The 25,044-nt window shown below is 32.6% G+C and overlaps 2 protein-coding genes across 4 annotated transcripts; one reads left to right on the top strand and one right to left on the bottom strand.

Moving 5' to 3' along the window:
• The first annotated feature begins 5,440 nt into the window (after positions 1-5,440).
• On the top strand, positions 5,441-10,345 carry LOC107864352. Of its 3 annotated transcripts, XM_016710704.2 has the most exons (8): positions 5,449-6,440; positions 7,123-7,225; positions 7,343-7,842; positions 7,930-8,035; positions 8,144-8,319; positions 8,431-9,399; positions 9,834-9,938; positions 10,055-10,345. In XM_016710704.2, exons 1-8 carry the CDS (start codon positions 5,571-5,573, stop codon positions 10,190-10,192), a joined length of 2,967 nt encoding a protein of 988 aa, XP_016566190.1. In that variant the 5' UTR covers positions 5,449-5,570; the 3' UTR covers positions 10,193-10,345. The 3 variants fall into 3 exon arrangements, with proteins under 3 accessions (XP_016566189.1, XP_016566190.1, XP_016566188.1); XM_016710703.2 differs by having other exon boundaries at positions 5,441-6,440; positions 8,147-9,399; XM_016710702.2 differs by having other exon boundaries at positions 8,144-9,399.
• A 1,075-nt stretch (positions 10,346-11,420) lies between these two features.
• LOC107864353 (xyloglucan endotransglucosylase protein 1) lies at positions 11,421-13,799 on the bottom strand. Its single transcript, XM_016710705.2, has 3 exons — positions 13,414-13,799; positions 12,484-12,677; positions 11,421-11,953 (listed from the first exon to the last, which is right to left on the bottom strand). Exons 1-3 carry the CDS (start codon positions 13,678-13,680, stop codon positions 11,590-11,592), a joined length of 825 nt encoding a protein of 274 aa, XP_016566191.1. The 5' UTR covers positions 13,681-13,799; the 3' UTR covers positions 11,421-11,589.
• Between the last annotated feature and the right edge of the window lie 11,245 nt (positions 13,800-25,044).

Genomic DNA, 25,044 nt, shown 5'->3' with positions numbered 1-25,044 from the left:
AAATTTATTAATTATATTCTATTACGTATCTAAAACATTTAAAAATTTGAAACTTCTTAATTTTTCTTATTCTAATAGTTTTATATTTATTTTTAGATTTTCCAAATCTTATTAAAATCAAATTTAGTTGATTTAGAATTCTTAAATTAATAGAAAAGTATCAATTGTCATTAATTTTGATGGCTTCTAATAAAGGAAAGATTTTATCATAAATATATTTAATTAATTTTCAACTCTTAAATTAGAAAAAATATATATAAATTCTAATGTCTTCTAATAAGGAAAAGTTTTTTACTATAAATATATTTAATTAATTTCAACTCTTAAATATTAAGAAGAAATAGTGAAAAAGTCGATTTTGTCTAAAGTAAAGACTTTTAATGAAGGGCAAAAAGTCCAATTCACTTTGTTTTGCGGAAATTTTGACTTTTGAAGAGAGTCGCCACTTAATTTTGAAGAAAAATTAAGAAACCTTTAGAGAGTTACTTCAAACGATTCAAAACAGGAAAATCGTTTTAAGTTAGAGATTCTAGATAAGCGGTTCCTATTAACGTTTTAGGAAGGTGTTAGGCACCTAAAACGTCCGCTAACTTGCAGTTATCCGGACTGTTTGAAAACATCTTTTGATTAACTTCTGAAAAGATTAATTTATTGAAATAGTGATTTGATTTTAAAAAAAAAAGACTTGTGTAAAATAGATTTAGGCGACTTAGTAGGGATTTTAACTAAGTCAAAACAAAACTAATAAATAAATAAACTCATAAAAGGAGAAGGGAGGAGAAAGTAAAGGATTTAGGCCATTGAGCCCAAATCAACAAGACATGTTCTAGTCTACTTGGGATTCCGACCCATTTCACTTGTCCTAAACTATTTTTCGAGTCTTGCTCCACCTATATTAAATACAACTTTGGCTTCGAAGCCGAAATGAATGAATAAATAAAAAGAAGATAATAATAAAAATTGAGACTTTTCAAGTCTCTTAATGACCTCTTCAATGGGTTTTGATCCATTTTCCTTCTTCGTCTATCTTCTAGCACCCGCATGCCATGTTGACTCGAAGGGGTAGACCTCATTGGCCCATTACGAAATGCAAGAGGAGAGGAATCCATTTGGACTCGAGATTTTTTTTTTTGCATGCAAAGAAAAGATAAAGAAATTAATATATGTTCAAGGCATAAAAGTGGCATGTTTCAAAGTAAAAGAAACTATCAAGAATCAATTTTTGAATGACAAGAATAAGCACACTTGCACAAGAATGAGAGTCAACAAATAAAAAATGCAAAGCAAAAGTTTCACAATCATACTATGCATGAGTTAAAAATATCTAAATAATTTTATTTAGCCGCAAAAGTTTGAACTTTCTTATCATTTTGAAAAGACAACATGCGAATAAAGAAGAATAAACATCTTGGATGAAAAATAAAGCTAGCACTTCATATCTTATATGAGGGTTTTGAAATCCATTAAAATAATTAGTAAACAAATGACAAATTCTTGACTTAACTAATTACTATTTTTATTGGCGCAACAAATAATAATAACTATTCCTCCAACATAAAATAAACAACTTTGCATGCTAAAAAAAACATATCTACCAACAATAAGTTTAAACAAGACATGAGTATTGTTTTTCAAGTAAAGATCTAAACTTTATCCAAAATAATCAAAAATAAAGTAAAAAAAGAGAAACAATCAATATTATCTATTTTTTTCAACATAAAGAAAATAACTTTACATGCTAAAAACAAATATATCTACCAACAGTAAGTTTAAACAAGACATGAGTATTGTTTTTCAAGTAAAGACCTAAATTTTATTCAAATAATCAAATAATAAGGTGAAAATGTAAAACATTCAACATTAACTATTCTTCTAAACATAAAGAAAATAACTTTACATACTAACAACAAATGTATGCAACAATAATGAGTTTAAAAAAAGCATAAATACATCTTTTAAACAAAGATTGAAACTTTATCTAAAATAATCAAAGAATAAAGTCAAAAAAGGCACATACAACTATTGCTAACTCATTTTTATATCACGAACATAAAAATAATTAGAATATCGATACCACAACGTCCCAGGGTCTTCAAGGCCATCTATAACATACAATCCTAACAAATAAAATTATATCTACGAACTACGAAGAAAAAAAAAAGATTCCTTAAAAATATTGTATTTTTGCAGAATTAGGCATGAATGAGGCAAGGAGAAAAAAAGATTTTGCGCAACTTATTATAGGACTACTCGATCTACTAAATTAGATATGATGGAAATGTCTTCTTTTAAGATTCAAGTACTCTTTTATTTGATTTCTTTTTCTAATTTAGTTGTATTATGCCCCTTTCTGGATGTAACTTTTTGTCTATATATGTATTATACACGAGGTAGGAGTCGGTCCATATATATATATATATGGCAAAATGACTTGATGAACTCTTGTACTATGCCCGTTTTGTAATATGGATACTTCCACTTATATGTTTGTCATCTGAACCCTTGCACCCATTAAAAAGTAATATTGTAAACCCTATTTCGGTGTGTGTAATACACTCGCCTCCACATCAGCTACCACGTCATTTTTAAATATTGTGTTAAATCCACATCAGCTGCCACGTCATTTTAAAAAATATTTAAAATAAAATTCATCTTTTTTTTATAATATTATAAAATTTATAAATTTCAATTTTTAAAAATAATTTAAAATTTAAAATACTGAAGAAAATTAAAAAATTTATTATTTTTAATAAATTGATAAAGTTGATTATAAATTGTTTAATACTATAAAAAATAATTTTTTTCATCACCACTAGCCTGAGCAACAGCTTGTAAGCATTGCTTCCGACGGTTGAGTTTTAAAAAATTATATCCCAAAATAATTCTACCGAATTGAGGTGATTACAAGTGGTGGAGTGGATTATACATCACAAAATCCTATTCAATTTCAAATTACAAAGGAATCTAATATCACAATTGCTCAAGAGAGTGTTGGCGATACCAGTTCAGTCGCGACAGAACTATTAAAATTGGACGTTCAAATTCGTGCAATTTCTGATGAAATTCGCAATGTTACAACTGTGAAAATGGGTAATGAAGATAAAACAATGTTTCAGTTGCAAAAAATGACTATGGCGACGTGAACAATGCTTCAACCAAATTGTCAGAAAGGAATCTTCAAATTCAAGCAACTGTGGAGCGAATTGAAGCCGATTTAATTGAGAAAATGGATAGAGGAGACCATTGCGCATCTCTTAGTCCAATTTCGGGCAAAGAAGCTTCGATGAGCTTGAGGTGCGCCCATGGTGTTTGGGTTTTTGATGAGCTCAAAGAAGGGTTTGGGTTTGCGTTCATGGTGTTTGGGTTTGTGTTCATGGTGTTTGGGTTTGGGTTTGCGTCCATGGTGTTGGGGTTTCGGTTTCGATTTGTGTTCATGAACTCAACAAAAAAAGGTGCGACCATGGAGTTTGGGTTTGGGTTTTTGAGTTCCTTCAATGAACGCAAAGAAGGGTTTTTGAGTTCCTTCTTTGCTTGAGGTGCGACCTTATTTTCTAATTCGGAGCTCAATGAGCTAGAATCCATCAGCTGTGGGCGATGAGGGTAGCTGGCGACCCGCATCGGAGCAATGAAATTCGAACAACGAAGATGATAAAGAGATGGAGTGATAATTGTGCTTGGGCTTGGACCATTTGGATAATTGTGCTTATTTTCTGTTAATAAAAGGCTGGTTGGACCATCTTTTATTTTTTTTTTAAATTAAAAGTTATGAATATTTTATCACGTGCTCAAAGAATGTGTGTTGACATGCATTTTGCCAAATCATCGAGTTAATGCCACGTATGTAAAAAAATGTTTAAAATGTTATTTTTTAGTGGGTACAAGGGTCCAGATGACAAACATGTAAATAAAAGTATCCACATTACAAAACAGACATAGTACAAGGGTCCATCGAGTCATTTTGCCTATATATATATATATATACATTTTTTCTTAATTTTAAAAAAGCTCAAATTTCCCTTTCAATTTTATTTTATTTTATGATAATTGAAGGTTGAACATTGATTTTTAAAGTATATAACTGTAATTGAAATATCGAAAGTATATAACTTTGTCTTTTTTTATTTTATTTTATTTTTTTAAGGAGAGTTTTGGAGTAACTGGTAAAGTTGTTGCCATGTGACCAGGAGGTCAAGCCTTGGAAATAACTTTTGGCAGAAATGCAAAGTAAGACTGCGTACGATACACCCTTATGATGGAGGCTTTCCCCAAATACCGCGCATAACGAAAGATTTAATGCATCGAGCTATCCTTTATAAATTTGTCTTTTTCCAGTATTTAATATGCTAGGAGTATATACAAAATGAAGTTGAGGGTTAAAATTAAACAAAATTGAGATGGATCGGAGTGGCAAAATAAAAAATGGAAACAAGTTAGAAGAGCTATATATGTATTTCTCTTATATCATAAAACATTACTATGATGTTAAATCAAATTTGTTCAAAAAATTCACCAATTATTAACGTAAACTTCGAGGAAGCTCTTACTAAGAGTGCACATGGAAAGAAATCTTGATATGGGAACTAAATTATTTGCTCCGTTTAATAAAGAATAAGCTACATTTCTTTTGAATTTATTTACTTATTTTTTTTGGTAATACTTTAATTTCAATTTTTTATTTGACATGTTTAGGATCATAAGATTAAAAGACATTTTGATACATTTGACACAATTTTAATTTAAGGTCATAAGATTCAAAATTCTTCTTTATTTTTTTAAATTTTATGACAAGTTAAAGTAGTTCATTCTTTTTGGAACAGAGGAATTAGTATTCTTACCCTCTTTAAAATAAATTGAATAATATTTGATTTTTAAAACGAAATGCCAAATGTGTTGAACCATAAGGATAATATGGTGTCCTAAAACTCGAGCTATGCGTGGGTTCGGGGAAGAAACAGATACAAAAGCCTATTGTACACGATCAAACTTTGTATTTCTGTCATTGGCTTGTATCGTATTACTCCCTCCATTTATTTTTATTTGACAAGCTCATTAAGAAAATAATGATTGAGATGATTATTTGCCACACTATACCTATTAATTGATGCGTAGCATAAGATTTTAGTAAATAATTTAAAAATAAGTAATTAATTAATGGAAAGCGTAAAAACATAAATATAAATAATTGTCTTTTCTTCATATACTATGTATTAAAATAAAGAACCAGTAATATTGAAAGTCGACTTTTGAAATAATTGACAAGTAAAAGTGAACGTAACAAGGAGCAGCTATATTTTATTTTTCAAAAGGAGGGAACTTTTGTTCTCATTAAGAATCTCCTTTGGCGCCAAAAAAGCCCACACAAAATTCCCGCAATTATTTCCCGCCAAAATACCCTTAAGAAAAATCAAAATTCCCGCTATAATATATATTAATCTCCCTCTCTTTTTTTCTCTTCCATTATTCTATCTCCCTAAAACCCTAAACTCCTCTTCTTCTTTTCCATTTAACCGTCGCTCAACGGATAAAAGTTACTCTAACGGATAACCGCGATTGCAGAGTAAGTGAAGAAAATGCAATCGCCGATTTGTCGGAAGAGAAGAACAAGTTCTATTATGGAAGGGCAGTTTACTCGGAGTAAATCTCAGATTTATTTGCATTGTAATAGGTCGGGTCGTGTTCGGGCCGATCCGACCCGGTTTAAGAGATCGGAGCATCAGCTTCGGCAGCTTGATTCACCTGTGAAGAAATCCAAAAGGGTAGTTGTAGAGAATGCAGAGGAAGTTTCGGTTCGGGTTGATTCGACCCGATTCAAGTGTTCGGATCGAATTGACCCACCCAAAAGAGTGTTTGCACGGAACCCAGAAGCAGCTTCGGGACCCGTTGATTCGATCCGATTCAAGAGTTCGCAGCAACTTGACCCATCTGTAGAGAATGCAGAAGAAGTTTCGGGTCAGGTTCGGGTTGATTCGACCCGATTGAAAATTTCGGATCATCAGCTCCAGCAAATTGACTCGCCTTTGAAGAAATCCAAGAGGGTAGTTGTAGAGAACCCGGGAGAAGTTACGGGTCGGGTTTGTGTTGATTTGACCCGGTTCAAGCTATCTGATCCACCTGTTAAGCAACCAAAAAGTGTAACTGTAGAGAATTCTGATGAAGTTTCTTTGGGTCTATGTGAAATGTCGAGGACACCGATAAAGGATCTACGTGCTCGGAGGGTTTTTTCTCCAGAAGTTTCTTCCATTGTTTTAGAAAATGCTGATAATTCTAAGAAAGGTGAACCAATGGTATTCACGGAGAAGAAAGGCATTGAGTTAGAGCTAAATGGCAAAAAAGTTGATGACTTTGGAGTAAAAAAGTGTGTTGAAATTGGAAATGTGAATGGAGTTGGTAAATTGGAAATTGAGAGTACTGGAAATGTGATCATTCCAAAGAGTTGTTCGGTAAGATATTTGATTCTTTCGAGCTTAAATTGTTATTGTTGCGCGTAAGATTGCAAGCTTTAATTTTTATGACAGTTGTATGATTTTCTGAGAAATCTTGAGCCAGTATCTACTACAACATTGTTATTTGAGTATTTATTACTCCCTCCGTTTTATATTACTTGATCCTTATTGACTTGATACATCTCTTAACAAAACTCTATTTTTGCTAAAATGGACAAGTAAAATGAAATGAACTGAGTATATTAAGACTATTTTGGGTACCTAGCATGGCTATGTATTGTTTTATTAGTCAATTAGATTAAGGAATTTTGTGTTTAAGGTTTTCATTGCACTGTGAGTTTGAATCTGCTTGGGATAGCAACCATTTGTATGTCGCGTCGACTTCACAGAACATCCACCACTTGTATAGTATCAAATGGTGCATCTTTGTGTAAAAGTGCAGCCCGCTGCACAAAGCATCCCGAACAAGTAGGGTCAGCAAAGGGCATCACTATGAGTGTTGATGGTGCATCTTTGTGTGGTCTACTTTATATAAAAGTATCCATTGTAAAAAATTCTTTAGTTATTTACATATTGATTTTGGCTACTTGGTATTTAAGTAGGATGTATAGGGGATCTTTTTGTTTGGTTGATAAATCAGATCAAGGAAGTTTTCATTCTTAGATTTATTTTTGTCTAGGCTGTGAATTCGAGTTTGCGTAGGAAGGTGTTCGTAGCTCCAAGCTCATATAGCTACAGAAGATTGCTGCCATATTTGATGGATGCTGCTAGAGAGTATTCTGGTACATTTCTAAATTTTGTTTTTTTCGAGTTCAAATGATGATTATGAGTGTTAAACTTTTCAATTTTTCGGAGTTCTCATTGTAACTGGAGTTAAGGCAATGTCTCTTTTTCTATAGGTGCTTCAGAAATTGAGACACGTGATACATCGTCCAAGTCCAATGATACAACTTTGAGTTATCTGAAACCTCATCTAAGATCAACAACTAGTAATGGTTTTGCTTCTGTAGACAAACATGTAGGTACAAATTCTGATGTCACCAAGACACTAGGGAGTGTTGTTGAAGGTCAGAAAATTGAGGTGAATGTGTCATGCAACCCGCAAGATCTCAATGATGTCCCTGATGTTTTGAGCCAGACTCAGGTAGAGCCTCAGGTGTTTGCCAATGGGGATGGACTTGATCCCGAGGTATTGGAAGTATCTGTCCAGGCAACACCACCTGATGCTGACATTCTCTTAAAGGCTAACATGAGTGACTTGGGCGTCAGCGTAGAGCATAATGCTCAGCAGATGGAGAAGAAATTTGTAGGTCATTCCTCTGATAGTAGAAATGGTTGCACAGTGAAGAGGTCTAGTTTGACTCCTGGGACAAATGGCAATGCCCCGAGAAACAAATTGGTAAATAGCAGTCAAACTCTGAACTGCTTTTTTTTCGAGAAAACAAGTGAACTGCCCTCTCTTATTTTATATGAATTGTTTTTACAGGCTTTAAATCCTTGCTCTAAGCTGAAGAAGGTGTTCAAAGCTGCAAGCTCTGTTAGCTACAGAAGACTGCTCCCATATCTGATGGACGTTGCAAAAAATGATCCAGGTAAGTCAAGATTTCTAATTCTTTAGGTGCATATATTATGTGCATTTTAAATGGATCCCATGAATAAACAAATGCTTGCAAACTGACCATGGTTTTCATGTTTCTTAGCAGGTGCTTCAAGTGAAAACGGATTACCTAAATTTTGGAGGGACTTGGAATGCAACCGACCTTCAATGTCCGTGAGTAAAGAAGTTCCTACTAACAAAGATTCTTCTCCCAAGAAAGATGAAATCAAAGAACAAGACATAAAGTTACTGGAACTGAACTGCACCTCAGTCAATGACGTGAGTGATTACATAAATTCTTGTATCTCCACGGAAATTTCAAGTTCTGCTTCTGATTCGTTCTGTAAGATGCCAAGTTCAGTGTTTCCTGATGACGTTGCCGATTCCCAGGCATTACTTAACGTTGAGATCACAAGAAAATCCGAAACTGAGTCTACTGATACAAGTAATACAGAAAAGTTGGAACCAGAATGTCTCGATAATGAGATTAATACCTTTAATACTGGAGCAAATTTTTCAGGAGTTCTGCCAAGCTCCAATATAAGTCCTGAAAGTTCAGCTGGCGAAAACAAAGTAGCTATCCCGAACCTCTTGCCTATGAGTCTTGAAGATTTGCTAAGTGAATATGGGATCGAAGATCCAAAAGTTGAGCCTATTAGTCCTGAAGGAGATCGCATGACGTGGAAGGCAGATTGTAATGAAGTAAATAGGAATTCTGTTGACAATATGACTGGCACGGTAAGAATTCATGCAAATGCTAGTGAGGCTCCAAAGAAGGAGCTTTTCCTTAAGATGTCAGTAACTGAGCTTATCAGTAACGAAAGCAGCTGCAAGGTTTTTCTGGCAGGTAGCAACGGAGACAGTGCAGGACTAGACACGGTTTCTTTGATCAAATCATCTTCTTCCACTGAACCATCAGATCTTACGGGATATGGTAGCGATCCCACCAAAGCCCTATGTGAGTCCATACAAGAAATCTCACAAGCTGAGCCTATTGGTAGTCCAAGTGACTGTATGAGTGTTGTCGATAATCTGAACAAAAATGAATGTCTCGCACCAGCTATTTGTTACCAGAAATCCACTCAGAATGAAACATCATATGATTTGATTACTCATCCTGATGTTCTCAACAGAGGGATACTAAAGCGAAATCCTAGGGGATGCAGAGGTCTATGTAACTGTCTGAACTGTGCATCATTCCGCCTGCACGCTGAGAGATCTTTTGAATTTTCTAGAAATCAGATGCAAGACACCGAAGAAGTTTCTCTGGGATTGATGAAGGAGTTGGCTGATATGCGGATTTTCTTGGAAAAACACCTTTGTCGTGAAAACAACCTTGCTCCTATCCCTCTTACTCAGGTAAAGACTAGATTAACTACAAAAACTGTGGCACTTTCTGTCTGCTTTAACTTTTCCTTCTGTTCATCCATTTATTTACCTGCTCGTGTCACAAATACTTTCAGAAGTTATCTAATTCTCTCCTAATTGAAGGATCCTGATAGTAGCTGAGGTATTTAAAGCTTAGGCTTTATATTCAAAAACTTTCTTGTTTGGCCTTCTTTGGGAGAAAATAGATGTTTCTTCCGTGTTATCCAATTTATGATCACAAAACTTACTAGAGTCCTGAGCTGGGGGTTTATTGGAAACCACTTCTCTACTTCTTCGGAGGTGGTGATATGGATTGCGTACATTCTACCCTCCTCTGACCCCACTATGTGGGAATATATTGGGTTTTTTGTTGTTGTTGTAAAACTTACAAGAGTATGATCTAATTCAACATTGTTTCACTTCAGCTCGAGGTTGAAGAAGCATGTACCAAAGCATTGGAAGCAGAACAACGAGCAAAAGAACGCCTTAGCCAAATGAACAATGAACTCAACTATCACTGCAGAGTCCCGGTAATTAACTATTTGAATGTTCTACTATAGCATAACCTACTTATAGTACTTCAATGAAAGAAGACAGTTTGATTCCTCTTCAATTACATGTACTAATTCAACATTATAACCTGCAGTCCTTGTACCGGCCAAGAGTGACATTTGCCACTCATATTGAAGAAAAAGCTGTTGCAAAGATCGAATCATCTAGTTCAAAACCTGTGGATGAAGCCATCAAAGCAGGGACAAAACGTACCCGAAAGAAGCATCACTGAGCCTAGTTCCCTGTTTGTGTTATCAAATTTGACTTTTGTAGATAGGTGGCATAGTTCAGAAATGTTTTTATGGTTGAAGCTATACTCTTGATTCTTCTACTGTCCTCATACTGCAAAGAGATTGCTTTATATTTGCAAAATTTCTTTCCACTACCATGGTCTAAATGTTATGTTTGTAGATTTTTGCAACTTATATTGTTTCTTTATATATCAGCTTTGTTGAAGTATTATTGGAGGGAAAGTGAGCATCATCAATATTGGCTACTTCCATGACTATTATTAGGACTTAGACCTACAGAAAGTATGAGAGTGTTTGTCCTAAGTATTCACTGATTTACATTAAACACTAGGTGATTTCTTTCCATCAGTCTAAGCGTTGGTGGGCGGTGTTATTCTATACTTGTTTTGGACCGTGATAGCAAGTATCTCGATGAAATTAGTCGAGGTGGGTAAGGTGGCCAACACCATGATTGAGCTTTTAGGAACATCTAAGATAATCAATGGAGTATTAAGGTTAATGGAGGCTTTCATGGGAAAGGTTGGTGAGGCAAACTGATTATTTTTCTATTGGGAGTACTAATATTCTCATTAACCAGTAGTTTGAAATAATTGTAATCACAATGCCTTTGAGAATAATATCTTTTGATACCCATGCCAAAGGGTATAATGTAGTTGGTACCCTTGAATTAACATGGGTGGAGCCACTTTAGGTGAAGGGTGGCCCGGTGCACTCTCTTTGCTCGGAAATTATGTTGTGCATAGATTAAATATCAGTTATTATGAATATATTTAATGTTGCACACAAAAGGGTAGCTTGGTACACTAAAGCTTCCGCTATGCGTGGAGTTCGGAAAAGGGTTGAATCGCAAGAAATTGAACCTATGACCTGATCACATAACAACAACTTTACAGTCAATCCAAGGCTCAACTCCTTAATGTTGCTTATCCTTTTGACAAATTTCTGGCTTCGCCACTGCCACTTGAAACAGATTCTCAAGTAGTTTCTCTCTAATATTTTTTTTGTTTTCCTGTTGCCTTTATTTTTGGTCTTTGGGGGTCCGATTAGAGAAAAATTCACAAATGGCTGCTTTCAATTATATAATTTTTAAATCTTAGGACATCGAGTATTTTAAATGAACAGTCAAAAAATAATCTGTGAACACTATTTCCAGGATAGAGGGGAGGGGCCATGGGAAGAGATTACTAATATTACAAGTACCAGGAAGCATATCAAATAAATTATTTTATATATAGAAGATAAACCACTAGCTTCGCATAACATACAAACCAAAACAAACAAAAATTACATTAAATTATTTTTGGTTGACCATAATCTATCCATATAAAACCACAATCACATGAAAGAATTTCACAAACAAACCAACTACATATCCCACTTAAAACTTTCTACATTCTGGAGGAAAACCTTGAGGAAACCTCTTAAAATCAGTACAATAATTATAAATCATGAAATTCTTTTGAACCCATCTAAGTCTTCTTCTACCATCAGCATCAAGTTCTTGATTTTGCCATTTTTGATCATTAAATTGTGCTGGGCTAAAGCTTTGGGCCATATAATTTCTATAGTAGGCTGTAAATGGGGCTTTGGCCCAATCAGTTTTTACTAGGCCTCCTCTCGTGGCCCAATCATCAGCATTCCAAAGACTCGAGTACAATTTCATTGGCTGATTCTTGGGAAATGGTACACCAATTGATTCAGCATTCTTGTAAACTCTTATTGGTGTGTTGTCCACCAAAAATCTGAAATAAATAAAATTAAACATGAAAAAAATGTTACTATCATAAGGAAATTTTGTGTTTTTGTGTAAAGTTCAGTTACTTTAATGCGACAAAGAATAATTAGTTTTTTTATAAATTTATTATTGTAGTAGGTGAAGTTCAGCTATATTTCTTGAGCAATTCACTATAAGTAGGCGTTCATACATGAAACGATTGATATTTGAAAAAAAAATAATTTTGAGTGAAATCTTGTAAAAAAACTCTTAGACCTATTTTGCACAACTTCGAATTATATATATATCAACTTCAAAGTTGAAATAATAGGCAAGTTTGATAGTTTTGCGACTTTATTGTTATAATGGGCAAAGTATGTCACTTTATAAGAAAATAATTTAATAACTCTATAGTTATAGTAGATAAAATTAATTGATCAAATGACTAATTCCCTTGTTCTCCAAAGCATATATACTAGAGGTTTTTTTTCCTTTTATTAATTAATTAGTTATTTATACATAGTAGAGAATTATTATAATGTTAAGGAATTTACTTACATGATGTGTTGTGGTTTCCAAATGATTGAGTAGGTGTGGAAGTTCTTAGTAGGGTCAAACCATAGGTAGAATTGTTGCTCTTTGTTTCCCTTGCCTTGGGCATAGATGTTTGTGTGGAGAATATAAGGTTCACCAGTAACATTTCCCAGAAATTCAAAGTCAATTTCATCATGAGTGGGCCCTTGTGAAGATAACTGTAAAAATATCGACAAATGCGTGTCAGATCATCTAAAAGTTATGTATTTTGAAGGATTAAATATAAGTGCGATAGTATTTCAGAAGAGCCCAAATGATTCATGTTATACATATTGATAGTATGAAGAATCTTTATAGTATCAGTATAGTTTAAAAAATGTAAGTATAACTACTTAACAACTAGTGATATGATTGTGTGAATATTTTTATATTCTTTGGTAAGTAAACTTAATTAGACTTAGACTAAATTAAGATGTGTCTAAATTAATATTATGAGAAAGAAGTATTTGACAACTTGTAAAGTTTGACATGTAATATGCTTGAGGAATCAAAATAAAAGGTAAAGGAATAGGAGAATCAAGAAGCTATTATAACACATAAAAAAGAAAAAATCTTGGCCACATAAAAAATAGTCACATGAGTACTAACCAAGTTGTTACATAAGACCATGTATATATACACTAGGCATATTTGTGGTTATTTCTACATGAAAAATTAAACAAGTTACATGTGATTTATGAACAATATAATAGCTTCCTACCTTATGAAACATTTAATAAAAATCACATGACTTATTTGAAAAGAAATTGAACAACAATTAGTAGCTTTCACAAACATTCTTTTATCTACACTACTATTGTCAAAAATAGTAAAATAATTTATTTTTTTTAAATTCTAATTTTAATGTTATAGTGGTAAAGTTGAGTAACGATACGCGAAATTAACTGTACTTACGTAGTATGTAGTAACAGTGCCAGCAGAGTTTCCAGCAACAAGTTTGATTTGCATATCAATTCTTCCAAATAGATGTTGTTTTTTTGATTGAAAACCAGAGCCAGAAACTTTGTCCAAAGACAGGGATAAAAGTTGGCCACCATTGAAAATCTTGGCTCTATTGCCACCCCATGTTAAGTCAAATTCTTGAAAAAAATTGCCACCATAAGTAACCATGCAAGAACTAAAGACAAGTGATAAAATCAAGAAAGTTCTTGAGAGCCCCATTTAGCTAAAATTTTAAATGAACTTTGAATAATGTTTTATGTTTTTGATTGTGTGTGGAAAGGGATTTGAAGGGGGCAAGTATTTATAGTGAGTAGAAGGAGCTAAGAGCTATAAAGAGAAGGGCAAAAAACTTGTGAACTTAATAGAGTTTTTGGTGGGTTGGGGGTGGGGGTGCATAGGCAACAACTGGTGCCAGCTTGGCATAGCATAAGAGCTGGAGCCTTTTTTGTTTTGGCATTGGATGGTTTAGAATATTTTGGTATTTGTTAAGAATAATTAAGACAATTCAAGGTGTGGTCTAGCGGTCAATGAAATGGATAACATTGGGGTTCAATTTATACCAGAAGAAAGAAAACGATAAACACTAGGTGATTTCTTCCCATGTGTTAGCCTTGATGAACAGAGTAACCTGATACTCGTTGTTGATGTGAGAGGTGGCAGATATCCATAAATTTAGTCAAGAGACATCACGATTATAAAACAAGAAAAAAAAAAAAAAGAAAAAACGCTGGGTGATCGTTTCTAATTTTTCATAGCCTTGACGGACAAAATTACTCTAATGTCTATGCTTTGATTGGAGCTAGGGGCATCAACGTTTATTTGAATCTCCTTCCTCAAAAAGTTTTGTTATATATGTAAGATAATAAAAAAAATATTCTTTACATATATAAAGTAGTTATTGTATCTGTTCGGCTTCTTAATGACTTTTGAATCTCGTAGTAAAAATTTAATTTCACCTTTATTTGTACAACTAAAAAGTAATATGTATCACGATAAAATAATTAAGACACACATAAACTGAATTAAACGCTATTACTCAAGAAAAAAAGTTAAAAAGTAAAAACAAATGAAAAAGTGAGTGTGGGGGTGGGGGAATGGGGGAGGCTGGGCGGGGGGGGGGGGGGGCTGTGCTCAAGAACTAGAGATAAAGTTTCCAACAATGATTCTATTCTCCAAAAAATTTTGGTATGGTCCTCTTTAGGCCTTTACCTTAGCTCTATTGTATGATTGGACTATGTGAGTGGAAGCCAACCAGATCAATTGTACTGACAAAGGTATAATAAATCAAACAACATGACAAGCAGATGATCAGTAATAATTTATTAAATGTAATTTATTATCATCATCAAAGAATGTGGTACAGATGATAGTTCCTTTCATAATCAAATGTCATGGATTTGAGCTGAATATTAATTTTTTTTTTTTGATAAAGAGCGTTTTCTCCTAAATAGATCCTATGCAGTGTAATTCAAACTAGTTGGACTTCAATGTGATTATCGAACACTAGATAAAAGAAATTTACTTTATTATATTAATTAGAGCAAGCTATAGCAATTGGTTTAATTTGTTAGCATGTTTCATATGACCTTCTTCTTGTTGATAAGGCCAACAACTTTAGCTACTGGCAATATGCTGTCATTTTACCCATTTGCTACTTGCTAGGAAAAAGGACTGTGAAATGAAAGTAACACAATTTTTAAAGATTGAAAAGATTAGATTACTACCTCATATATATATATATATATATTATAGAATTACACTGAATATAACACAATTTTTAAAGATTGAAAAGATTAGACTACTACCTCTTCTATATATATTATAGAATTACACTGAATATATTGTTATTATTATAAAAAAATTACTTACAACAAAGAATTAGTTCAAAAATTAATCGCTTAACGACAATAGCTTACAATTTTTTTTATTAATTACAAGCTATCCAACAGTAGATTAAGAGTAAAACATCTAGTATCCTTGAACTAGGATCAAATTTGCTACGACACAGTCCACTTCACTTCATGGAGATCCTATTACTCTCAGAACTAAATTTAGCATTTTTTTGTCATCATTTTTAGCTGACGTGACACCTTTTGTCAATCTTTTTAGCTGATATGACACTTTTGACGTGAATTCCATGTAATAAAAGTGTCATGGCAGCATAAAAAGGGTGACAAAAATACATTAAATTTGAGTTAGCGGGTAATAGGACCCTCGTGATGCTAGAGTGTGTCGTAGAAACTTTGACCATGATTTGAGTGGTACTGAATACTTATCTTGTAGATTAATCATTAACGTTAAAGACCAAGGTTACTACTAAACTATAAAAGGAATTACCAACATATAGTTTTCTTTTTTTGGATAAAAGTAACAAATAGTTTACGTTGTTAAATAACAAAATTCGTCTCTAATTCTGTTTAATAATTATTATTAAAAGAATAGTTTTCCTTAAGAAGAGGAACTAATTGTTAGAATATAATTCAAGTAAAATCCTTTTATATAAAATTTAATTTGTTCAGAAAATAAGGAGAAGCTCTTTGTCAGTGTCTTATTTGTACTTTGTACAACACTATAAATTAATATAATTATATATATCTAAATCTATGTTACATTAATTCTTCATAAAACCTAGTTCAACAACTGTACAAACAATCCAAAAATCTAAATAGGAAATAAAGGGACCTTGCTTGTAGCTTTTTTGACCATTTTAAACAATTTCAAGTGGACAAAAAATAGATCTTTATCTGTTTTACAGCCTGCATTGATTTAATTTGTTCATAAATCATTAATTGTTAACAGCTGTGATGTATTTTCTTTATATTTTAGACTAATATAATTAAAGGTAAAATTCAGGAATAGCATATTTATCCTTTTAATTATAAATTTCATAACAACAATTTCATAATTACATAATATAGCAAGTTGTATTTTGTATTTTTGCAAACTGTTGCAACAAAAATGTAAATGCGTATGATTTTTACTGCCCGATCGATATGTATTTTGTATTTTTGTAAATTGTTGCTACAAAAATACAAATATATATGCTATAAAATGTAATTTGATAAAAGTATTATTATTTTTTGTAATTTAATAATTAAGTGTACTACTTTATGTATTTTTTCCTATAATTAATTGAAACTTCTTATACGATCTATGCAAAATCACTAGTAAAAATTTATTCGCCCCATCAACATGGTTGTGGTGCAGTGGATGAGGTTGTTTCACCCATAATCAGAGGTCGAGGGTTCGACCCTGGGTATGGAGAAAATCCTATTGGAAGCGCTGTCACCTTAATGAGCCTTGTAACATGCGATCCAGATTAATTGGAGCTCCAATGCGGACACCGAACACCGGATGGAAAAAAATAATTATTCGCCCCTGGTGATTACACTATGGTTATAAAGTTTGCACCAATTATAAAGAAGTGATTAATATATAATGCTCATTTGCATAATTTTTACTTTCAAATTTTGAATTTTGTCAAGTTAAATTTTCACTAAATTGTCATTTCATCTTTTCTTTTGGACCATCACTTCTTGTCCTCCTTAACAAAAAAAAAAGGTAGAAGAGAAATTAAAGTATATATGATGGATTGGATTTTGGAACGTTATTCTTGGACCACAAAGTTTTGAAATTTTCTTTAATGAGATATATAATTTCTTTAGGCCATTACTGTATGTCATTAAATTCATTTATTGCGATTCTTGAAATAAAAATAAGAAAATGATTTTAGTATTATACGTAATTTATTAATTGAGTAATCGTTTGACCAATGAACTCGAAGTTGAACTCGTTAATGTTAGGCTTAATATCTGTTAGAGTTTGTGACTCGAATTTTGTTGATTCGGCCCAGAAAAAATCGTGGTGTGATCAATGTTTGAGATTTTTTCGGGGGTCTGTGGTGGTAGCGTAGGGATTGGGCCGATTCATTGGAGGTGCGGGGCCAAAGCCCCTGCGGTATGAACCTGTATATTTTTGGGTTTAGAGTTTTTTGGTACGCACCTATTATATAAGTGTGACATTGGTTTTAAAATGACAGTTCTCGTGTTTTATTGAGCTCCTCCTTAAATTTCTCTCCGATATAGTGAATTTCTTCTCCTTTATCCATAATTTTTTCCGTCAAAAATTTCTATATAGAACTGTGTGTGTTCATCTTATTTTTCTTTTGCTTATTCCTATTTGATTTCATTAACACTATCCATATTCATGAACACGTACAACAACAGTACAAATAATAAGCAAAAATATCATATCAATAATGTCATAAAATTCCAAAAAAATTTCCCCTTCATAGCTATCCATTTACTAGCTGTCAATAAATTGACATTCGATAGTTTTCCAAAAAAAAATAATAGTAATAAAATTGAAGGAGTGTTTGATTGGAAATAAATTATTCGAGATTAGTTATTTCACTTATAAAATAGAATAAAAATAACATTATAATTTTAAAATGAGTTATCACATGTATTTTATTTCAACTAAATATAATATAAATTTATTATAAAGTTAATTTTAAGATTAATTATCTCTTATCCCATGGACCGAACGAGCTTGAAAAGTGTAAGCAAAGTACTCATCCCATCACTCTTTTTTTTGTTTGGTTCCAATTATTATTACTTGCTACCATATCGTGAACCTTACTTTACTAACACACAAAAGAAAACTCTAGTCAAGCATGGTTCAAAATTTCTTGTTTATTTAAATTATTTTATTCCGATCAAATGGATAAATTGTTTAGAAATTTTATCCTTTCTCGAAAAAAATTGAATATTGCTCAGAGGCGGAATCAAAATTTTCATGAAGGACTTCAAAATTTGAAGAAAAATTAATCGAATAGGGTTCGATATCTATTATATATATATATATAATATAATTTTAGTGATTTATAAATTATACTATTTATAAAATGTATAAACATAATTTTATAAAATGCATAAATTATATATTTTATTCAAACATCCAATGATGTATAAACGTATGTTGTTGTTCTATTGTTGACTATTTTTTTAATGGAAGTAGTGAAAACAAGTTCTGTAAGTAGTATTTCACATTCAAGAGTCGTTTGGTACACTGGATGGGATAACTAACGAAATCCCATGAGATGGGATATCTCATGGGATTATTTTATCCCTCCCTCTTCATGAGATAGTAATTCCATCATTTTTTTTTTTTTTTTTTTTTTTTTTACAAATGGTGGGATAAAATAGTCCCGGTATTAAATAATACCTTATGCCAAATATGGAATAAAGTTAATCCCAAACTTTATCTCAAGATTATTTTTCCTATGTCTTCTACCAAACAATCCCTCATTGTGTCATCTCGCTCTTTCAACATACATCATCTTCACCCCAACTCTATCACACCAACCCCATACCTGTTATGAACCAATTGTCCCACATTGAAAAAATAGAGAAATGCTAAGGGCTTTATAGGACAAATGAGTTCTCCCACCTATCAGACTAGTCTTTTCGGGAGAGCCCAACCCAATGCTAAGGGGTTTATAGGGCAAATGGGTTCTCCCACCATCACTCTAAGTTGCGGCTCCACGCGTGGACCGATCCTCGTTGGTCATGGCTACGCGCCCTGTTTGTTACGGCTGGCACCTCTCTTAGGTCCAGACCATCACTTTGAGTCACGGCCCAACGCATGGGACTCTCAATGAGAGCACCAATGTTATAAACCAAACGGGAGAGCCCAACCCAAAAGACTAGTCTTAATAGGTGGGAGAACCCATTTGGTATATAACCCCATTAGCATTTCTCTATTTTTTCAATGTGGGACAATTGGTTCATAAAAATACCCCCGGCTCCACCCACCTCTTATAGTACTTATTTAAATTATGTATATAAATACTTTCAAATAATATTTATATATATATGTATTAAACACTGTTAGAAACCAGCTTTTTTTATTTTTCTCGAAAAAACATTTTCCTACACCTTAATTAAACCACTTAAATAAAAAAGTAACAAAAGAATGGGAAGGACATGATTATGCAAAAGTTGATGTTTTTTTTTTTTTCTTTATTAAGGGTCATAATGCCCCCCACAATAACTTAAAAGGAATTTGGTAGACATAATAAAAGGACAAAAAATTACAATAAATTTAAAATGAGCCTATAATATAGCAAAATAGGTAAGTGGGCCATACAAAGTATATTGAGTGGGTAAGTGCGGCCCATAAAATCAAAAGAATAAAGCCCAGCGCCGTCAATGGACCATGGCCCACTACACATAGGGATCGTTTAATAGGAAAACATGTTATCCCGAGATTACTAATTTCGAGATTTTATCCCATCCTCAAGGTGGAATAAGAAAACCACTACAATCTCGGGATAAGGGATAACTGATTCTGAAATGAGTTATCCCATGCATTTTGTTCCAACCAAATATGAGATAAACTCATCTTCTAAATTAATTTCGAAATTAGTTATCCCTATTCTGTTAGGATCGATTTGCCTTCACACACACACTAGATCTGAGGAGAGGATGAAGAAAATAGAGAGAGAATTCGTGAGGGGAGAGAGAGATAGAGAGAGAGAAATGATTTCGTGGTAACATTCGTTGGTAAACTCCACGGCGGACGACTTATTTTTGTTAATGATTTGGAGTATGTACAATTACACAGAGTATATAAACAATACATTATATATTAATCAGGCTCCACAACCCAATATATTCCTCCTACCAAATGATTCCTTAGTGACCTTTTAAGCTTATAATAATAGTCTTATCGATCAATTTTATATGACATCATTAACTTGACATAATATATATTTTTTTTTTTTAAAAACTTCTGATCTAAAATAATTCTTAAATACTTACGTGACCATAAATTATTTAGCAAGGTAACGTTATTTTTAGATAGGAAATATCACTTTCATGATCGCAATTCACGAGGCACGCATAATTTAAATGCTAAGAAATAATTTACCTTCATATATAAATTATTATTATTATTGGCAGCTGTAGACCACTTTTTTTCTTTTTTAAAACTAAAGCTATTACCCCTTCTAGTTATTTGATATAAAAATGTAAAATATATAAAAATCATCTAAAAATTTGGATCAGTAGGAGTAGAATAAAAATAAATAAACATATATTATATAGCACGACTTCAACTTTTTTGGGACACGAGAAAATGAATCAGGCATCGATGGTTCTCAGGAGCGGATTCAGAATTTAAAAGTTATGGATGCTCACAGTGCTTAAGTTCATACCAAAGCCAAAACACCAAACCATAATTTTTGTCTATAGTTGCTTAACAATACATCATAATCGATTTTACTATATTTTGTATATAAAATTTTTACCAAGGTCAGTATGTGCTCAAGCATCCGGTGAAGACCATGTGCATCCGCCCCTGATTGTTCTACGAGTATGAGTCCAACTTGTTTCATTGTGTAACTATTGTCTCTATGTGTTAACTCGATGTTAATATAAACTATCAGGAGTGAGCTATTCGAACGGTAAGCATCGTCACATCCAATATACAGGTGGTGCATTTGAGTCATCATTCATACTAGAATGATGAACCCCATTTTTTTTCAAGAAAATGTATTTTTGTCATGGGTGACTTCGTTAGATGAATTATATTAAATATAGTCGCTCCATATTGATTGTCCATCTTATCCTTACAATAAATTCTTTTTGAAACTATTCAACACTGTTTGTAAAGTTTCGAGCAATTTTTTTGAGTAAATTTGTAAACTTACTTTCCTATTTATGATTTTTTTTTTTTTACGTTTGTAGAAAGAAAAATGACCAATTAATATTGAATGGAGAAGTAATAAATTTGTCTCGAACTTTGTATTTATGTTAACAAAACCATTTAGTCATGTACACAAAGAACTATCCAAAATCCAAGAAGGATCAAAAAATTATAATCCACAATAATAGAATGCATAAACTAGAATGTTTTGATTCCTCCTAATTAATTATGACAAAGTGAGTACTGTAGAGCTAGTTGTTAATTTATCATGTTGCTAGAGTGAAAGAAACAAAATTAGCAATTTGTTAGGCCTCCTCTAATAATTAAGGAGTTTAAGTAAGTACAAATTATAGTAGGAGGAAATATTTGTTAAACATGAGCAATTTTCTAACGTAGATTATTTTTAAAATATCATGTGGACCAATATTCGATAGATAAATTAAATCTAAAGGGTGCCCTTAATTAGTTGAAGCGGATGTACCACTATTTGAATTCATCTTTTTTTGTAGAATATAAATTTATGCGTAATAATTTACCTGATAGCAATTCAAGACTCATGCTAGTTGTATCGTGATTAGTAATTATTATGTTATAATATACTTCCTCCGTCCTAAATTACCCGTCTCAGATTGAAATGACACATTAATTAAGAAAAATATTTAATAACATGCTTAGTTTACCATAACACCCCTATTAAATGATGTTTACATTTTAATTTAAAGAAAAGGTAATTAATGCAAATTAAAGTTTAAAGCATGAAATTTTTTTTTTTGTCTCTTCTTGATTAATGAAAAAAGAAAAGTAAAATGGGACATCAAATTAGGAAATTTGGGACGGAGGGAGTACATATTATCTGGAGTGAATGCAACTAATATTCAAAATTTTAATGAAACTTGATATTTTAAACATATAACATAAATATATGTGTGAAAAGTTACTAAGTAATATTTTAATAAAAATTAATTTTTGAACTCTTAGCATGAAGGAGCTTTTAGTTGTTCATGGATGGATAATAGACCAACTTCTTGGAGTCAAAATCTAATTAAATAATTACTCGTGATAGACATTTGTTTGAAAAAAATTATATATTTAAGATAGACTTTTCATAAATTTATTTTAAGTGTATTTACCTAAATTATTTTAAATTACGGTGTAATCAATTCTAATTCATTACTTACCACTTAAAAAGAAATTTATGAGTTAAGCTAATTTAGTCCAACTAATGTTAGCATAATTAGGTCAATTTAAAGGTTTAGTAATTAAAGAGAAGATTAAAATAATTGTAATCATAATGATATGAGAATAATATCTTTCCTAACGACGATTCCAATGATAAAAAGTATCACTTTTTGGGAACATTGCCAATTCATTTCCACCTAAAAAGAAAAAAGATTGGTCTTTTCTCAATAAAATTCTTTTGTCAGAAAACGATTAATTTACATATTGTATGGAGGCCTTAAAGGCAAATTTTACTGTGTGGCAGTCCGATCGATTATGTTGTATGGAGTAGAGTGTTGATCGACTACATTTAAAAGTTAAAGGTGGTGGAGATGAGAATGTTGTGATGGATGTGTGGACGTACCAGGAAAGGTAAAGTGAAGAATGAGATTATTCGGGAAAAGATGAGAGTGACTTTGGTGGAGGATAAGATGAGAGAAGTGAAGTTACATTGGTTCGGGCACCTGATGAGGAGGGACTCTGATGTTCCAGTTCGGAGGTGTGAGACACCGGCTATGGATGATTTTAGGCGGGGTAGAAGTAGGCCGAAAAAATATTGGAGGGAGGTGATTATGCTTGATTTGGAGCAGTTACAACTTACGGAGACATGACCCTGGATAGGAAGGTGTGGAGGACGCGGATTAGGGTAAGGGGTTAGGGGATGAGAGTGCGTCGGTTACAGTAAGGGAGCGTTCTGTATTTGTGTCTGGAGTTTCTTGTTTGTGGTGTCGAGTGATGTCGATGATTTCAGATAAATAGTTTAATATTATCTTGTTGCAGTAGTATTATCTTGTGGTTAATGGTGTTAGTTTTTTCTGTATACTGTACTAGTTTATATGCATTTATGTTTTGTATTTGTTATACTGCTATCGATCCTAAGCCGGGGGTCTATCGAAAACTTCCTCTCTACTTTATCTGAGGTAATGGCATGATCTGGGTACACCCTACCCCCAAACTCCACTATGTGGGAACACATTAGGTATGTTGTTATTGATTCTTATTCGATGAATAGAGAGATTATTTCATTTCATGGGACGATATCTTCTAATTTAAAATGATGTGATTCTCCGGACAACTAAAAATGTGAAATGTCTTTAACTCACCCTATATCCTAAGTAGCACTATATACATACAAACATTGTCAACCCAGAGGACACCCACCTAGTAGTGAAAACCACAAGGGTTGGTGTGGTGGTTCATCACCTCACCCTTTAAGTAAGAGGTCGGGGGTTCGATCTCCACCTCTAGTGAATGGAAAAAACTCTGTGGCCAGTTCCCTACCTCTTAGTGCGCTGACAGTAGAAATAGTGAATTAGTCTCACGGCTCCCGGCCGTGAGAATATCTTGGGAAACCAAAAAAAAAAAAACGATAAAGAGTGAACGAAGTTATCAATCATCACACAAATATGATGCTAATCCTAGTTAATCAATTTCACAGGTCTATGCTAGCTAATGAAAGAAAATTTTACAACTTTTACCATATATTTAGGACCTTAATATTTCTAAGGTCATTAAAAATTGGGATCAACACCCATAATTTGTTGATTAACACACAGAAGAGTCCTAGATTTTGTCAATGACTGGTGTACGTAGTAATGGGTAAAAGAAGCTTAGTTTTTGACTTTTGAAGGAATTTTTTCTTGAACACCTGTAATTCTCCTAATATAATTTTTCACGTACAATTTTTAATTCTTTAGGTTTCTTACAATATATTTTCTTCTTTTGAAGTCCTTAAATAAATGAAATAACAATTGGACGAAAAAAAGTAAAGGACAATACCATATACGTATTTCTTTTATCATATCATACCCTTTTTCTTACCATATATTTTAGGGGTCTGTAATTTAATTAAATAATAAATCGAGAAAAAATAGTAAATAGCAATTTTGTTTATTACAAGATATTTTTTTAATAAAAGATAAAAAATTCAAATAATATTTATAAAGTTCTTCACACTTTTAACATTATATATCTATATATGAGGCAATAAAATTATCCTATAAAAGTAGTGGATGCTTGAACACGTTGAGTATATATTGGCCATTCTCTTTATAGCTAATTATGGTTGTTATTCAATAAAACTGATTATTGATGATCTCTAATTTATTTTTATAATTATTTTCTTTAAAAAAAAAGGGGGAAAGATGCAAAAAATTACGCATCCTGACCCCAGAGCATATATTTGGCACTTGCACCACTGATAAAAAATAGTAGGAGAGTCATAAAACCCTACAGGATATTTTTTGCACATTTTTCCCAAAAATAAAACAAGCACATTTTTCCCAAAAATAAAAACAACGTAAGAAAGGTAAATAATTACTACTAAGATGTGATGATCACCAATTTCATCATCGCAATGAAATCGAATTTTCAACGTAGAAATTTGAGCTCAAATAAATCTTATCGACTTTTTTGACACCATAAAATCACCTTACCTTGTATTATAAAAGTTTCCTCTTTCTGCGGCGTTGCTTGAGAGTGGGACTGGGACTCCACCAAAAATATAAAGTATCCAAACATGTTGAAGTTGAAACATACCCTGCTAGTGACTTACATATTGTGACGAATTGTTTTCGTTCAGGATAATAGATGATAAGTCCAACCCCATGCCCTTGAAACACAACTTCACCGTTTCTGTTACAATGCAATAGATTG

Source organism: Capsicum annuum, chromosome 3 (assembly GCF_002878395.1).
Source record: "Capsicum annuum cultivar UCD-10X-F1 chromosome 3, UCD10Xv1.1, whole genome shotgun sequence".
NCBI lineage: Eukaryota > Viridiplantae > Streptophyta > Magnoliopsida > Solanales > Solanaceae > Capsicum > Capsicum annuum.
Note: the sequence above shows the minus strand (reverse complement) of the source record. Positions and strands in the feature narration are given on the sequence as shown.